The sequence below is a fragment of the Betta splendens genome, chromosome 5, assembly GCF_900634795.4.
Source record: "Betta splendens chromosome 5, fBetSpl5.4, whole genome shotgun sequence".
Taxonomy (NCBI): Eukaryota; Metazoa; Chordata; class Actinopteri; order Anabantiformes; family Osphronemidae; genus Betta; species Betta splendens.
The window spans coordinates 4,484,956-4,503,437 of NC_040885.2; the positions used below are offsets into that span (position 1 = coordinate 4,484,956).

General features: G+C 40.7%; 2 protein-coding genes and 1 long non-coding RNA gene across 5 annotated transcripts in view; 1 reads left to right on the plus strand and 2 right to left on the minus strand.

Annotated features, from left to right (window-relative positions):
• Nucleotides 1-617: 617 nt before the first annotated feature.
• ube2v1 (ubiquitin-conjugating enzyme E2 variant 1) lies at nucleotides 618-4,523 on the minus strand. Its single transcript, XM_029151149.2, has 4 exons — nucleotides 4,369-4,523; nucleotides 3,417-3,565; nucleotides 2,643-2,768; nucleotides 618-1,749 (listed from the first exon to the last, which is right to left on the minus strand). Exons 1-4 carry the CDS (start codon nucleotides 4,388-4,390, stop codon nucleotides 1,603-1,605), a joined length of 444 nt encoding a protein of 147 aa, XP_029006982.1. The 5' UTR covers nucleotides 4,391-4,523; the 3' UTR covers nucleotides 618-1,602.
• Nucleotides 4,524-9,374: 4,851 nt separating this feature from the next.
• LOC129604131 (uncharacterized) lies at nucleotides 9,375-10,398 on the minus strand. Its single transcript, XR_008694787.1, has 2 exons — nucleotides 10,173-10,398; nucleotides 9,375-9,874 (listed from the first exon to the last, which is right to left on the minus strand). It is a non-coding gene; the product is annotated as an uncharacterized LOC129604131 (long non-coding RNA).
• Nucleotides 10,399-14,010: 3,612 nt separating this feature from the next.
• The window catches only part of plxnb1b (plexin b1b), a 75,381-nt gene continuing 70,909 nt past the window's right edge, over nucleotides 14,011-18,482 (plus strand). For 2 of the 3 annotated variants that reach the window (XM_029151135.3, XM_029151139.3), the window contains exon 1: nucleotides 14,011-14,424. The gene's annotated coding sequence lies outside the window, so the exon portion shown is untranslated. The remainder of the gene's footprint in view (nucleotides 14,425-18,482) is intronic. The other variant, XM_029151136.3, reaches the window with a different exon arrangement.

Below are 18,482 nucleotides of genomic sequence, written 5' to 3' on the forward strand. Positions count from 1 at the left end.
TTTTGAAACCTTCAGGAAACATACATGTGAAAGGTGATTGTAATTAAAGGATGTGTCAAGAAGCTGAACATTTACATGCTTTGAGTCTACACATTCAAACTTTCATTAACCAGTTGACCCATTAGCAGCCACTCACATCCAGATAGAAACCTGTTGGTGGTGCCTTCACCTTACACTAGAAAACTCCTAGTTTTCTCAGACATCATCTAATGGATCTAATGGAAGAGGACAAGTTCCTTATAAAAGGTTCCGGTGCCTCAGCAAAGGTTCATGCCACTTGATTTTTGAGGACCATTTTATTTCTCTGGGATTTGTTGGGGTTTTTCATAGAGTTGTAATATAATCCGCAAAGTTGCCCCAAGATGACTTTCATTATTTGGAACTATATAAATAGAATAGAATAAAAAAAAACATTACTCTAGCAGTCTGAAGTAAAACACTCAGCATTTGGGGAACTACTACTCAAAAACTATCACTGAATAATCTATTAAATTAATTTTTTAAAAATTAAACATTCCCACTTGTTTAACGTTACAAAACTTTCATCAGTTTGACATTGGTATAAAGTATTAAATTAGTAAAAAAATAAAATAAAAATAAAAAAATCAAACAAACACTTGCAAAAGTAATAATGTTTAATTCAAATAAAACCATGCAACAGGTCACCATCACCTTGATTAGATTCAACCCATTATAAAATAAACATCCAAAGGCGTACACTGCGTCCGCTGGGCATTCGCTGTATAAGGGAGACATTTCCATGGAGTATACACAGGTCAGCCCAGAGACTAAAGAAAGAACCCAAGAAAAAAAAAATCACAGCTTGTCCTGCTCCACACAGGTTACAGTACAGTGGTGATCCTGAAAACTATGTTCTCTAACGAGTGACAGACCAGTGGCCCCCTGCACCCTCTCCCACTAGGTGCTAATAATCAAAGCGCTAAGAACCATATGGCACAGAGGACAGATCTGAGAACATATGTGATGAGGCATACATTGATACATCCATCTCTATGGTTATTCCCTCGTACCTAACGTGCTATTTAAGGGAAGCTTCTTTAAATTCAGACCCTTGGGAACTGCACAAGCTGAGGGACCTAAGTACAGTACCTACTGGGAGAGGCAGCTGCTGGGAGTCATTATTTTCTTTTTAGGGGAAATCTGTCAATTGCTCCCAATGCAAAATATGTTACATGTAAACAATAAACATGTGTTTGGGATAATTCACTGTGGTTTTAGTGTATTTGTTAAATGAATATATCCACATCAGGGACACAACGTCATCATGACATAAGCGTGCACACTTACATACACTTATTGGTACAGGATGCTTGTCATTTTACAATCTGCATGTAGAACACAAGATAATAGAAAAATAACATTACATGTGAATTATGTTTTTTAGAATGTCTGGTCCACGCGAGAACTTTACTGTGTAAAGGGGTGCTGTGTTGGGAGAGTTCCCCTGTGCATCAATCTCTCTGTCTGATGGGAAGTGGGAGTTTAAAGTCTTTTATAACAGGGTGTTTGTATAGTTTGAATGTCAGTGTGAAGTGTTTAGGAAGGTATTTATGAATGTGTGTGTGTGTGTGTGGGGGGGGCTCAGTTGCCATAGACCTGGCCTTCAGGCGGCTGGGAGAGCCGGTTGTTCTCTTTCATCATCATGTGCTGCCTAAGCTCCTGCAGCACTGTTCGAATAGTGTAGGAGTTTTTCCATCGAGACAGCGACGTCACAACCTTTAGGTCCACCTGAACAGAGGAGGGTGGAAGCTTGTTTTTATTATGTCTTCTATAAATAAAGTATACAGCCTGAGGTTAAATGTGTAGTATTTTTGTGTAATATTACAGTAATTTCTGGATTATAAACCACTACTTTTTTCATGTTTTAATATGTGGATTTTATGGGCTAGCAAGCTTATGCCACCAAAAAGATTCAGCCTCGTCACATCAGACCACCTAAAAAACAGGTTTACACCGTGCAGATCCGACTGAAAGCTGTTGAGATAGATCTGAGACTCTTCAGTGTGTACTTGCAATCGGTGTTACGATACAGCCTTTTTTTTTAATAAAAGGAAGCACCTGTATGTTATTGACTTGCTGACCGCGTCAGATGGACAGAGCCCAAGAGCGGATTCTTCTTTTAGTATATAATTAAAAAATAATTATTATTTAATTATGAAATAATTATGTTAATAGTATGTTTGATTAGTAATATTTGACTTAAACATCACAACCCAGTTATCTAACACCTGGACAAATATGACCATGTCAAAATGGTTCTTCTAGGCTGCGCAAAAACCTTCCGAAAAGATGCTACGATTTTATTTCAATGGAGAGATTCTTTGCATGTTTAGACATTTCTTCTTAGTATTATGTATGCGATTTGTAACTAATCAGAACTTGAATTTCAGTGCCTGATTCTGAATACTGTGCAGTATTAATGCCAATGTAAATTCCTGCAAAATATGATTTACCTCACACTCTGTCTAGATGGATGAGAGCTCATTATTCATTTCAGTACAATTGCACTGAAATTATTATTCATGACTTAAAAAAAAACAGATAGCAGAAAAATTGCAAATCAATAATGTACCAGTGGGAGTAATTCAAAAAGTAAAGCGCGACAAAATGTGCATACTCACCACACCATTTGAACTGTGTACACCGTTCAGGTTGATCTTGTTCACAAAGCGGACATAAGGGGGGTAATCTGGATACCTGGGTCCACATTCTATTTTCAGACTGTATATCCTGCCTTCGTAGACTGTCTGTAGATAAAGAGTGCTGTTATATACACCATCCAGAGGTTAACAACAGCAGTTTTTTCGTTGTTTTCTGAATATAAAAAATTTTCACGTGTATTCACGTTTACGTTTTTTGCGCACAAAATGATCTTGGTTACACACAAAAATTAAGTTGTTAATTTGGAAAAACAAAAAGGACAGACAGTATCTGGTCTGAGCAGACCCCATTTCTGTGAATGAGAATACTAGAATAATCCATTCCTTTGCTTGAAAGTGCTCTGGTCACCTGGCACGGCTGTGTCTAACATCTTCACATAACTTTTCACATTTAAGCCACATTAGGAAGTGCCACATAATTACAAGTCTGTACAATCTTGCAAGTGACACCACAAACTGTTGTGCTAACCTCAAAGCCGTCTCTTGGAAACAGGCATCTTCCAACTTTCAGTTTCTAAAACAACATTCCTGCAAATGCAAACGCATGCAGCCTAAACATATTCTCTATTACAGTCATGTTAAAATCAACACAGGGCAACGTGACAGCTGGACTGGAAAATTACCATTTTTTCTTACAAGACAAAGACCATCTAAATCCTGTACATGAATCATATTAATATACTGGCCAACAGAGTAGAAAAACGGCCTGGCATAGTGACGAGTGAGTGACTTCACCTTGGCAGGGCCAATAATCATTGCTGTCCAGTGGGTTAGCGTCATGTCATTGTCTTCTGCAAGGCCCCAGCTTACTGTACCATCACCACCTCCCTTCTGACCCTCCTCGAGTTCCTCCAGCAGCCGGAAGCTGCGAGGAACTACAACACCTACACACAAGAGGTATTTATCAATCAAATGTTATGTAATTTAGCCAAAAATGTTGAAAATAAACACACATTTGCCACTTTTATTACAATAATAATCTTTATATCAAAGTGTTAAAAAAGGCTACAGCATGCCTGTAAGGGAACGGGTGTTCACATGTCTTAGCCAATAGACATCTAAAGCGTGTGATGATTCAATTGTTGAATCACATCCCAATAAATGAAGGATTTGTTCATAATGTTGTGACATCTTCAAGCAACTTGATCTAACTTCAGGTTTGTGTGTCATTACTTGAAGCTTAAGCGTACTGGATTGGATTCCAATAAGTGGGTATCTCAGTAGTAGAATGAGGCTTCAATAGCGATGTATCCGTAAACGTGTGTTCTGCTGATTACCGAGCTCATTTCAGCATTTCTTCCGGAATGACATGACAGTACAGTTGCTGAACAGGTCAGCTAGCTACCATTACCTAACTAAGCAAACAATTAATCTACCAAATAACGGAAGCAGGGGCGGCCCCACCAGTGGTCCACCAACATGCCAAATGAATTATAGTGCGGGCCATAACAGATTCTTTCCTCTAACCCAAGGGTTGCTGCCGAACTCTGAGTCGGTTAGCCTATCTAGCTAGCTACCACAGGCTAGCTTACGACAATTTCGTTGGCGTACTGACCCACTATATACTCAGAACCACATTGTACATATTTCCTTCAAACTCAAAACTCCATGTATTGCATGTATTGCATATTCAGGTGCTCTCTATTTTACCTCCCCAGCAATTTTAACAAAGAATGAGCCCGCTCACCTGATCCGGCGGCAACCGCCATCTTTGTCTCTGCTTTACGGAAGCGCTTTCTCCAGTGCTCTGCTTGTGCTGCTTATTCTTCTTCGGGCTTTTCTCTGCAGTGACAAACAAAAAGGCGGCCTGTCGCTGCCAGCTGGGACGGAGGGCAGCAGCAGAAGCAGCAGCAACAACATCAACTTCTTTTTTCTTCTTCTTTTGTGTTTGACGGCGGCTTACCAACTCCACAAACACATATCTTTCATTCCTTCTTCACTTTCCTTCCTGTATTTGTCACACTCTTTATAACGTGCTCCACTCCCTCCACTTTACCACAAAATTTACACCGCCCATCCACATGTTTCCCCATCAAATGTAAGGTGCTATTTAGATAAGGGTGTCCAAGTCTTAACCTACTTAAAATAACCTGCACTCTTTATCCCCGTCCACCAGTGATGGGTAGATGAGGCGTCATGAAGCGTTTTGACACCTTGCAAAACTGTATTGATACTGTGCCGATACTGTGTCACTGAATACTGACACCTGCTGGACATAAAAAATCCCTACAGGCAACCTAGTTGACGTACTCAGCTGACACTGATTTGATGACTTAATATATACAATAATATAATTTAAGCCATTGTATGTGATATAGTATTGTTTCACGTCTTCATTTACATTTAAAATTGATATTTTTAAATACTGTCGATAAAGTGGACAGGTATCATAACGTAGAAATCTAAATGAACATGTCAATGAGGATGCCTTTTTTTGTTTGTTTGTTTTTTAAACACATTTGGTCTGCCTGCCCACTGCAATGAGGAGATCTTGCCAAAGGTTATCTTGAAACAACAAACTGGCATTTTAGTAAACGATTTCCAAACAACAAGAAACAAATAATGCTGAATAACATGCCTGAAGTGGGTGTAGACAGCTGCTGTTCTGCCTGCAGTCTACTGATGGCCTCATTGCACTTGGAGGAACTGCGGAACCAGAGTGATTTAAATCTGGGGTCTAGAAGTGTTGCTGGGGTCAACACAATGAGGTGGTTTTCATTAAATAGGAAAGTTCTGTCGAACAAATGCGACATTTAACCTGCATAAAATAATATGTTTAGTAAACTAAGAGTCACTTTGAAATTAATCTGAATTCAGATAGATCAAGTGAAAACTTTTTAAAATTAATTATTTTATTAATATACGTTCACTTAATTATAAAATTAAATAAAAAAGACACCTTATTTTCCGATATAAGATGAATTATAGATGAATTTGACGATAAACGGCAAACGCTCAGGGATTCCTTTCGGCGGATGCATCCCGACACATGCGCTTCCTAATAAACACAGTCTAGCGCGTCAAACAGTGACTGATACAGGAACCTTATCGGTCACGTGCTTTCCCAACGCGATACGCGCACCGACAGTGTTTCACGCTATGAGCTCGACGCATGCGCCGACGCATCGGTGTTGCCGGACCCATCACTACTGTCCACTTAGTCCTCTACCTACCCCCACATTCCTTTTGGTATTATAAAGCTTCCGTCCTTTACACTCTTTTTTAGCATTCGTCCTCCCACTTCTTCACAATATTCAACCAAACTATGCTTTTCCCCTCCCCTTTTGACAATTTAACATGTTCTACAACCCCCTCCTGCTCTGTTTCTCTTTTTGCCACCCTATCCACCCACTCATTCGCTTTGATACCCACATAGCCCACATTAACACGATCTCCCTGCTACTATTCCTACATAATAGGTCCGGAACGTCAAATAAAACCTCCTGATCGTACTTTGCTCTTTTCCCCTGTATTGCTGTATTGACTGTAACACTGATAGAGAGTCAGCTCCACCCACCTCAATGCCACCCTAATTGCAACCAGTTCCACTCCAAACACACTTATAATAGATCGTCAGAAGTTCTTTCCCTGAGGTTTCCACCACTCCAGCACCCGTTTTCCCCGACTTTTGATCTTTTGACACTTTGACCCATCCGTGAATATCTGAACATACCCCCTATATTTAATGTGTACTATATTAATAAACCCGCTAATCAAATTAAAATCCTGCACTTGCCTTTGCTCTTCCTCCAGACCCAACTCCACCCTCACCTCTTTCTGCCTCCATAAAGTATTTTTAGGGATGAAATCTCTCCACCTCTTCCTCAACTGTCCCCTTCAGGCTTATTCATTTGTTCACACCCAGTTGTTTCTTTCTGAAGCTGAGAGGCATGACACCTGTCTCAACCCTAGGGCAGCTTCTCCTTATGTTTTTAATGGCAGCTTTCAGCCTTTCATTTATCATCTTTTCCATAGTCTTTCCAAAATTAAAGGTAACGCTATAGGTCTATAACTCATAGCCAACACTGGATCTTTCCCTGGCTTACAAATTGGAACTATAATAGACCCTCCCCATTCTGATGGTAACACTGCTTAACAACACCTTATTATATAATGCTAGAAACTTTTAGCACTTAAAGTTTGAAGCATACGATAACTAATCTGGTCTCTCCCTTGTGATGTATTCTTAGTGTTTCTTAAACCCTTCTTCAATTCTGTCATACTAAACTCAACATTCAACAAGTTCTCATTGTTTTGTCATCTACCAATTGTTCTATATTTTGACTTTTTTATCTTCTATCTCTTCATCTCTCCTCTTCCCTTTTCAAATTTCCACTACTATGAATTTTAACAAATGCTTGTAACATAATTTGCGCTTTAACAGAGGGCAGCTTGGCTAGCTAGCTCATTATAAACATAAAAAACTGGCTGAGAAATGAGAAAAATTGAAGCCTTTGTTATACAGTAATAGTGCGCTTTACCATTTATTTTCTGTTTATGGCTTCTGGCGCCACCTCGTGGATGTGTAGTAGCATGTACACTGGTTAATTAACTGATTCTAATGCAGAGACCACTAACTTCAGCAATGCTTAATGTTTAATTATGTACACATAATAATTTTAACGCTTACTACCCTAAATGATCTTTATTTTATCCAAAATCTTTGTGTTTTATTTCACAATACCGAAACCTTGAGTGCAATGTTTCAATTCAATTTTATTTATATAGCGCCAAATCACAACAAAGTTATCGCAAGGAACTTTACAAGGTAAGGTTTAAGACCTCACAAAACTAAACCCAACAAATCCCACATACAGCAAGCCTTTAATTGAAATAATTACAATTTAACAGCATCAGTCGAGAGAAAAAACTCCTTCTCTAACGAGGAAGAAACCTCCAGCAGAACCAGGCTGAATGTGGGCATCTATGTCTATTGCAGCTTAACTAAGAGATGGTTCCTGTGACTAACAATCATTGCCAGTGAGGCCAGGAAGGTTTTAAGCCTGATCTTAAAAGGTGGAGAGCAGGGAGCTGGTTCCACAGGAGAGGAGCGTGGTAGCTAAAGGCTCTGCCTACCATTCTACATTTAAAGACTTTGGGAACCACAAGTAGCTCAGCGCTCTGAGAATGAAGCGTTCTGCTGGGAGCATAAGGATTTATGAGGTCTTTAGGATAAGAAGGAGCTTTATCCTTAAGTGCTTTGTAGGTGAGTAGGAAAATTTTAAATTTTATCCCACATTTTACAGGCAGCCAGTGCAGTGAACCTAATGTAGGAGAAATGTGATCTCTCTTTCTAAGTCAGTCAGTCTGGCTGCAGCATTTTAAATTAGCTGTAGGCTTTTTAAGGTGCTGTTAGGAAAACATTTTATATAGCAAAATTCCTTTTCAGCTGCTGCAAGGTCAATTATGGTAAATTCAAAAGTTAATAAGAAATGGTCAGAGGGTTTTGGGGAAGAGCTATTAAATTATCAATTTCAACCCTATATGTCATGACAAGATCGAGGGTATGATTAAAACGATGAGTGGGTTCATTTAAACGCTGAGTAAAACTAATAGTCTCTATTTATGAGTTAAAAGCAGTGCTGAGACAGTTGCTGTCAACATCTATGTGAATGTTAAAGTCTCCCACTACAATGACTATATTTGTGCTAAGAACTAAGTCAGATAAGAATTCAGAGAATTCAGTTAAGAACTCTGAATATGGAGCAGGAGGACGGTAAACAATACAAAACACAAGTAGCGTCTAAGTTTTAAAGTCTGGGTGAGAAAGCTGGGTGAGGCTCTCAAAGGAGTTATAACTATATTTAGGTTTATACTCCTAAACCTCCTAAAAGTCTGAGTTATAAATTGCTGCTACTCCTCCATCTCTACCGGTACTTCTAGGAACATGATAGTTGATGTCACTCATTGGAGTCCACTCATTTACAGTAACATTTTCATCCTTCTGCAGCCAGGTTTCAGTGAGACAGAACAGATCCATGTGATGGTCACCTATCAAGTTATGTATTAACAAGGATTTAGATAAGAGAGAACTGATATTTAAGAAACCACACTTTATTAACTTACGGTTACTTTGTTCTGTAAGAGTAATGGTTTTGATGTTTATTAAATTTTGGTAAGTCACTCCTCTTTGATTTGTTTGTAAATTTTACACACACACACACACACACACACACACACACACACACACCCTTGAAGCCAATGGGAAGCCACTTGCCCAAGTATCCATCAAATGTGGCATATACCAAGGAGATGCACTGTCCCCACTGCTGTTCTGCATAGGTCTGAACCCCCTCAGCCAAATAATAAACAAGACTATCAAGTCTATCATCCAGCTATTCACAACCTTCAGTCCCATGTCCACCCTGCTTAACTTTCACTTAGCACCTGTACAGACCAGAAGATTACAGATACTATTGAGCCTCAGGTTATCAGCAGCTTCCTCCTAATTTGTATTAGTTGTTGTGGCTGCTGGAATATTTTTGGTGATAAGTAGACTTTCACCACACGGGATGTGTTAATTTGTGTATTTGGATAAGCCTGGATCAGTCACACACAGATCTAGGACTTTCACATGAGGAGAATCTACGAGCTCAAAATACCTTAAATACATAATAAGTGCAAGCTGCTGTCTCGGCTCAGCGTGAGCGAGCAGAAGTGAAGGACCCAAATGCACAGCTCGGGAGACAGGAGTTAAGGCAAACAGGATTTAATACTATAAACCAAACGGCAAACGTGCTCCTGCCGGAACCACCGGCACCTCCAAGCATGACACCTGTGCACAGGAAAGCAGAAGGCACCAGACAGGAGCGGCCTCTTCACGGCCGGCAGGGACTGAGGCAGGGACGACAAGGACAAGAATGACCTTTTCCGGGCCAACAGGAGCTAGAACGGCCTCCTCTTTGGGGCCAACAGGGACTAGAACGGCCTCCTCTTTGGGGCCGACAGGAGCTAGAACGGTCTCCTCTTTGGGGCCGACAGGAGCTAGAACGGTCTCCTCTTCGGGGCCAACAGGAGCTAGAACGGCCTCCTTTTCAGGGCCGACAGGGACGGCCTCCTCTTCAGAGACGACAAGGACAAGAATGGCCTTCTCCGGGCCAAGACGGCGGAGCGGCGAAACACGGACTTCCGCGAAACACGGAGGTCCTCAGGTAATCCAGGACAAGTGAACAGCATGGTGGATTAGACGCACTCTGTCAAAAAAAGAAATCCGGGGTGGGAACACCCGTCAGATAAAAAGCTGGCTGGGTTTGAGGCTGGACAGATTGTACTGTCACAGCTCAGCGTGAGCAAGCAGGACTGAAGGACCCAAATGCACAGCACGGGAGACAGGAGTTAAAGCAAACAGGATTTAATACTATAAACCAAATGGCAGGCAAAAAAAGAGGTCAAGTAGGCAGTAGTCAGAACCCGTAATCCAAAATCAGCAGACAGGAAAATGGCAAAGGCACGGCCAACATACAGGCACGAGTAAAAAAAACATGAACTTACTGAAAACGCTGGACAGATGACAAACAGGGTGCTTGAACGAACAATCTGGCAAACGGAACAGGTGAGTGCTGAAGCTTAAATGCTGGAGAGTAATTACTGATAAGAAACACCTGGTGATCACATGACTGAAAAGCAAAGGTGAACTAAGCCAGCAGGTTCATGACAGCTGCAAGGTAAAAGCTGTTACTTTAACTGCAAACTTTGAACTTTAATGAGCAAAAAAGCAAGTAAGCAAGTAAATTCATTGATATATAGTAAGATGATTAAAATATCAAAATCCCAGTCCCATCAATATAAAATTATCTAGAGATGTAGATAGTTTTTCACAAGTTTCTTTCCAAAACCATCCAGGCTATGAAGCATACGAGAATCACTATACCATTAAGGTAAATTTTATAATTAGAAAAATGAAACCACTTCAATATAATATATAAAACCACTTCAATCATCAGATAATCATGTGTATGTGCTCGTTTCTCACTTTCCTGATTCCCACTCCCTTCTCCAATTGCCTTCTTGTTTGTTCTCTCTTTTCTCCTGTGTTGGTGCCAGTGACCTGCCACCGACCTGTTTCCCTTTCTCTTGCTGCTTAGGCCACTTCCTTGACTTCTTCTTTCTTTCTCTCCTTCTCATGTTTGGTGTCATCATTATCATCATCATCCACATTCATTTCTTGCACCAATATAAATATTTTTGAGAAAACCCATAAACACATTTAAAAGTTGTCTTATTTACTTACTGGTACAGGTTGCTAACAATAAATAGAAACAGGCAAAGCATTGTGAAAAATGTTCAGGACAGTACCAACATGGTGTACAAGTGACTCTGGGGGCTGTTTGACCTGTCTTTGTTTAAGATATTATTATCATATGAATGTATCTTTACATTAATATGCCATTGCTCTACAGTATAATACTAAAGTATAATACTAAAGCTATTCATGCTTTGTGTCAGCCAATCATTTGAAATCAGATAACTTACAACATGAAAGGCAAACTCTGTCTTTCTGGTTTTCCACCTATCTCTGCCACAGCTGCTACTGATCACCTTGAGCCGGTGTGTTCAGTCCATCAGCAGCTGGAAAAGCCAGCTGACACTTGATCGAGGTGATCAGCAGGGAGCGTAGTAAAACCAGCGGGACGTTGGCTCTGGAGGACCTGAGCTGTCATCCCCTTGCACATGGGCTGGCCTCTGTTCTCAGCTTTGGGCAGTTTTCTGGTAGAACAGGTCATTTTAGGATTTCAGGAAGTTTGTGATTTAATTTAAAAATGCACATCAATACAGACACCAAGTTATCTTTGCTACTCTATGAACACTATTGTTAGTAAGTGTGGTCAACTGCTGGAAACCATTTGTCACCCTTTTCAGTCTGGTGACCATCATGAATCTTTCTTCTAAATTCTATAGAAACATTTCTGATTCACAAAGCTCGTTGATAAACATATTCAGACTTTCAGACCAAAACTGTCCTCTTTAAATCAAGGTGAGAGCTAATGCAGCAAATAATTCCTAAAGAGTTAACAAATTAAATTTGAGGTTAATTAATTATATCTTGTGTGTATATTTCTAATAGTTTTGACCTCAATGAATGTGTTATCCTTAGGAGACTTTGCTTTGGGATTATTATGAAGCCACACAGTGGTGCTATCATATGACGAATCTTACCATTAAATATTGTTCTGTTCTATACCATCAGGTCAATGAACTTGCGGACCTTATAATTTGTCTCCTTGGACCAATTTAAGCATCAGCTTTTACTAAAGCGTTACAGACATAACATTAAGTGAGACCAAAATAAATACCAAAACTGTTGAGCCTAGTAACGTCGCAGCTTGACATGGTTTGGCTAATGTTAATAAAACGACATAGGTTTTGTTTTGATCATTTGTCTGACAAAGCTAGGAGAGCCACAGCCAGTCAGGAGAGGGCACAAGGTAACCCTAACAAAATTATTTCGGGTCTCCCTTGTCTTTTATTAGATAATTTTGGACTTTTAGACCAAAAAGTGTTTCTGTTCTAATCAGAAGCATGCCTTATGTACTACTCGTTACACAAGCTGCTGACATGGCAGTAAGCTGGAAATTTATTTTTCTCAGTGGTGCTACTAGAAATCCTCCTGATAAAGGCCTGTAAGCAAAATTAATTAAAAAAAAGCAAAATAAATACCTACACCCTGACATCTTAGGTCAGTTGTGGGTGGTTCAGCTGAATACAAATTTATATGAGCACATTTGTAAGGCCTTAAAGAAAATATTGTGCATGATTGGAGATATTTCTAAGGATTTCTGTGTGGGTATTAGAGCAGATTTGAGCAGAGAGTGAAACCTTTATGGTAACGAACAAACTAGAAGTGGAGCCTGGCAGGCAGAGGGTGGGAGCAGCCCTCTGACCCACTATACCCACACCTCCCCCAGCCTCCATCAAACCCTCCATCCCCCATTCCAACCAGATCCTCTATAAAGAGAAGTTGGTTCTCAGAGTGACCCAAAGCTGGAAGTGTGTGTGTGAACTTTAGGAATGAATGGCTCAGTGTTTTTCACAGAGACATGAATGCAGTGTGCTGCTACTCACAGACTGTCTCATTCACACTCTCCTTTCCCACTTTTCCAACTCACGTCTCTGTCACCCAGCGAAACAATACACGCCTGTGCTCTAAATACACAACCTATATCTTACATTTACAGCCTGCTCAAATACTTCACATATAGAAACTTTAAGTTGTGTCAATCTCTAATTTGTAGTCACTCTGTTGGATTAAGGGCTCGTTTGTGTGTTGTGAGTGCACTGCAGTTATTCATTTCTGGAGATCACCGGTCCATCAGCATGCCCAGTTCTGTGATTCTCTTTTGTTTCTTTCAGCAAATTCTCTCCAGACTGTGATCTTACTTTTGCTTTGCTATTTGAAATTTCAACAGACATTACTTAATGTGTTTACAAGATTGCTTCTGACTAATTTCTGCCCAACAGCAATACTAATAATAACAGTTTTGTGCATGGAGACAGGTAATGGTAATCAAAACGTTTAACATTGCAGAAGGTTTTATTAACTGCATAAGCTGCTTGAATAGCTCTAAAATATTATACTTTGAATCACTATACATTCTGATTGGAACTCATTTTAAATGTCAGATTATTAAAATGTTAGGTGTAAAAAAACAACAACAAAAAAAGGTTATGATATGATGTTGTAAAATATCAAGACCTCAAACATATATGATTAAGACTATAATATAAAATGCTAAAACAATACTTTTTTGCACTATTATTAAATTAATTAAATTGTTGTTTCCTTTTCCACAATTATTACTGTTGTTATCTTTTCTTTCCTTTGTTCTGAAAATTGTCATGCTGCTGAAAAAAGAAGAATTTCCCCATTGTAATCTACTTATACAATGTAAAATGTACTCTGACAACATTACTCCATGAATACTTAACTTATTTAATGCAAACTTTAAACAAGTAATGATGCACGAATAACATCACTGTGACAGACCCTAATATTTATTTATGCGTGACACAGACGGTTGAGTGTCGCGGTGGGTTGTGAGGCGAACGGAGCTGCGTGTTGCATGCCGGCATGTCTTTACTTGGCCAGTGGGGGTCTGCCATCCATCTTTCACTTTGTAGCACCAATGCTGTGTTCGCTTGCTGTGGAAAACACTACATGTAGACCGCACATCGATGACAACACGGTAGTAGCCTACCATGATTTAAGTTTGATAGGCAACAATACAAAATTTAATTGTCATAGAAACTAGAATGCGTTTTATGACTCCGTTTACCGCATGGTATTTGCTAATCTGGGGTGTAGTAGTAGAAATTACGAGGAGCCTATGAAAGCAGCACATGCCGCTATGCCAACCCCCTTTTACTGCTTTGCAGAGAGCTGGACTCGGAGCGCACCGTCGAGTCATTCCCACCACTACTCACCGGCTATATATGAGGGAGAAGCGTGCCGAGTGGAAACAAGCAGAAAAAAACTCAAACAGCACTTTTTTACTACGCGGGCCAACTCCTCTTCTAGGTTCAGTTATCGTTGGAGGAAGGCGGTTGCCCCAGTGGGCAGTCAAGTGCGGACAAAGCGACGGTGGAAGTTGGAAGTCTGCTAACTACGGAGAAAGAAGTTAAGTCCTCGCTGAAGGTCCTTGGATGTGAACAGGCTGGATACTGAAGCCGAGGGAAAACTCGTTCGCTGCCCTGTAACCCGAGGTTGGAGCAAGTGTCCGAGGAGCTGGAGACGACAGCAGGTAAGGTGAGTGGCGATCCGCCTCTGCTCGTCCTGCTCGTCCCACTAAGACACGACTGCGTATGTGTGTCCCCAGTTGTTTCTCTGAGTGACCCGCGTCGGTCCCGCACAGACACGGACTGTAACGCTACTGACTAAAACACTATACTATTATATTATATTTTACGTAAATATTTTTCGTGGTGTAACTTAAGACTGCGTGGGAACTGATTTCATTTAGGCTTTGTCTGAAATTGTTCAACGGTTCAGTAGCAGGTTACGTTAGCTACACCGGCTACTCCCGTGTTAGCTCCGACGTGGGCAGAAACCAGTCCACAGTTAACTTTTCCCACACATGAGGCGAACCCACCATTATGAAGTCTACAAGCTAGACATTCACCAGTTGTGTTCGCATAGAGTCATGATGTTTATTCAAGCAGCAAGTGTTAACCTGTGATGGACAAGAGCAGACAGCTCTGATGTCCAAAGTTTCGCAGTTCAAGTTCTTATTTTGTTTTGTTTTTCATATTCTGCCCAAAACAATCAGATTTTCCATCATAATAGTCGAACCACTAGCCGCCGTTTAGATCTACTGTTTACATATTATTGTAAATAGAGATGTGGCGTTTCTGTGTGCTGAGTTTAAAATGAGAAAACATGCATTCTGAGCTGAGCTGAGCTATCAGGGAAAATGGCAGGTCAAGGTTTTCAGTGGATTTTCTGAACACAGTTCCCTCTCTTGGATATTTAATTAATTTACAATAGGTGACAGTCCAGCAGAGCTGCTGTCAGTGAAAATTTGCAGACCCTTGTCTCTTCCCACCATCTGTTTCTGTTGCCTCTTAACTAAATTGATGGCTTAGTATAAGCCAGGAAATATGCTATCCCCTCCTATCAGTGATGACCATTACTCAATTATTTTAGATTATTTGTAATGTTGGGAAAAATATGACATGTGCTATCATTTTTCTTGATTAGTTATGTGCCCACTTAGGTGGTTGTCTCTACTCAAGTGATTTTAAGATAAGCAAATGATAACATTTTAATTTTCCAGACTGGAAATTTCAGAGTTCAGCAAGAGAAACCAGAAAAACAAAAACACAAATAACATATACTATTAATACGAGTTATTGAAACAAACAAGCATTACATGTAGTATAGCAGTGTAAAGCTGTAATACTTTACTACTTGAATAAGTGAGAGTCTATAAGCATAAATTGTGTTGTTGCTCTTTAACCCTTGAGGTTAATTTCACCAGTGTGGGATCAAGTTCAGTTATACTATCTGGCCTTAACGTAACACATAGTCTTTAATAATGACTCCAGCCAACCAAAAACGGACTGAAAAACTGAAAGGATTGGTCAGTGCCCTGGTGAATTGTTTTGCAAAGTATCAGCTGTGGCATTTTTTCTGTTAGTCTGGTAACAAACAGGTAGGGACACTTCAAGGACAGACTGACTCTAAACTCTGTGTGGATAATGTCACTGGAAACTTAGCATGGTGTTGATTAAGTATCTGTTAGCACTGTACAGCCAGGACAAAGTTATAATTTATAGGTGCTAAGCCATATGGTAGCTAGAGACTAGTAAGTGAACTATATTAGGCTGAGACTTAGTGGAAGCTGTGGTCAGGGGCAGGCATCCCTTGGCTGCGTCCTGCTGCGTGAACTGTGTTCAAATGTGTGTTTGATTTGTTACCAGTGGCTAAACTGTGTCTGTTGCACAGAGGTAAACAGAGAACAACCATGATGACTTAATGATGGCCTACTGTGGCCAGAGAACTACATTACTGACTGCAGATGATAGTTTGCTGTGTTGGTGGGTTCCAGAATTACAGGAATATCATGTCTAATGAGATGTTATTTGTGTAGCAGCTGTAAATGTGTTTGCCTCCAGTTTTATTTACAGTACCCCACAGTTCTATATTTCATTAACTGTGATGCAGTCACAATGTGGACTGTAAAAAAGGTCTGTTGGTCAGACTGTATGTATGGTGTATGGATGATGGTGCCTTACATGAAAGAATGGGCTAGTATTTACTTACTTAGCCCCTGGTCTGTCTGCTAGGGTTGACTGATCTGGCTTGGCATTCAAAACACTCATACAACCTATATTCAAGACAAGATCAGGCTGCCAGATATCTATTTATTTGTTTACTTTTTGGGTAATCGAATTTAATAGCACATAGCACACATTTAAAGGCATTTTAAGGGCTAGTACACAGTGTTTCCACTTATGAGACCCAGCAGATTTATAGTTGCAGCACATCTAACTAGGTTCCACTAATTGGGTCATAACATTATTCGATCTACTTATTTGGATTTCGTAACAATGATTGCACATTGAATTTTTATTAATATTTTGTATATTAATTAATGCAGTGTAATAATAGTATATGTAAAATAACTGACTAAATGACTTGACTTGACTAAAATGGGTCTGATACTGGGACAGTCCTCGTTGGCTTTTGGGGTGCATCCAACATTTGACTTTCATTCACTTTTCAAGCACATGACAGCCTTTATACCTGTGTTTTCAACTTTGGATTTTATAACTGTATAGAACACAACTGTGCAGATGAAATCGAATGACTGCTTAAATCTACTTCATGTCCTGTACATTGCCTGCAAATCTTCTCTTTGTAGAGCATGAGAATGTTTAGAATGCCCAGCAGGGGTTCTTGGTCTACTCTGCACCCATGGCCAGATTAAATACTCAATTTAATTATGTCACTGCGTATTAAGACCGTAAACTTATCAGAGTGGTCTGGCTTTTTAATGGGGCTTTGTGAGCCAACAGATGCAAGATTAGACAATATGCTGGCACTGCAAACCGTGGGTGGCGGAATAATGGATGGACACAGAATGTAATAACCTTTCTGCCACAGCCACTTGTTATATTTACACACACACACACACACACACACAAAAAAATAAACTCCCTTCTCACCCGTGTCGGGGTCACTGCCCCCAGTGCTCCGATCACCACAGGCACCACTGTGGCCTTCACCTTCCAAGCCTTCTCCAGTTCTTCTCTGAGCCCTTGGTATTTATCTAGTTTCTCATGTTCCTTTTTCCTGATGTTGCCATCGCTTGGTATTGCCACATCCACCACTACGGCTTTCCTCTGTTCTTTGTCCACCACCACAATGTCTGGTTGGTTCGCCATTACCATTCTGTCTGTCTGTATCTGGAAGTCCCACAGGTTCTTGGCTCGCTCGTTCTCTACCACATTGGGAGGTGTTTCCCACTTTGACCTTGGGGTTTCCAGTCCATACTCTGCGCAGATGTTCCTGTATACTATGCCAGCCACTTGGTTATGGCGTTCCATGTATGCTTTCCCTGCCAGCATCTTACACCCTGCAGTTATGTGCTGGATCATCTCAGGGGCCTCTTTGCACAGTCTACACCTTGTGTCTTGTCTGGTGTGGTAGATCTGGGCCTCTATGGCTCTGGTGCTCAGGGCCTGCTCCTGTGCAGCCAGGATGAGTGCCTCTGTGCTGTCCTTCAGCCCAGCCCTTTCAAGCCATTGGTAGGATTTGTTGAGATCAGCCACTTCAGTTATGTTCCGGTGGTACATCCCGTGCAAGGTCTTGTCCTCCCATGATGGTCCCTCATCCAGCATCTCATCCTCTGTTCTCCACTGCCTGAGACATTCAGTCAGCACGTCATGTGTCGGAGCCTTATCCTTGATGTACTTATGGATATTGGATGTTTCATCCTGGATAGTGGCTCTCACGCTGACTAGTCCTCGGCCTCCTTCCTTGCGGCTAGCGTACAGTCTCAGGGTGCTGGATTTGGGGTGGAACCCTCATGCATAGTGAGGAGCTTTCGTGTCTTAACATCTGTGGTTTGTATCTCTTCCTTTGGCCACCTTATTATTCCCGCAGGGTATTTGATCACTGGTAGGGCGTAGCTGTTTATTGCCTGGGATTTGTTCTTGCCATTGAGCTGGCTTCTTAGGACTTGCCTTACTCGTTGGAGGTATTTGGCTGTGGCCGCATTCCTTGTTGCCTGTTCAAGGTTGCCGTTTGCCTGTGGTATTCCAAGGTACTTGTAACTGTCCTCAATGTCTGCTATTGTTCCT

Coding starts and splice junctions, on each gene's coding strand:
- ube2v1 (XM_029151149.2), bottom strand. CDS start 4,390: ATGGCGGTTGCCGCCGGATCAG. Junction 3,566..4,368: donor GGCGGTTGCCGCCGGATCAG/GTGAGCGGGCTC, acceptor TCTTGTGTGTAG/GTGTTGTAGTTCCTCGCAGC. Junction 1,750..2,642: donor TACACAGTTCAAATGGTGTG/GTGAGTATGCAC, acceptor TCCTCTGTTCAG/GTGGACCTAAAGGTTGTGAC.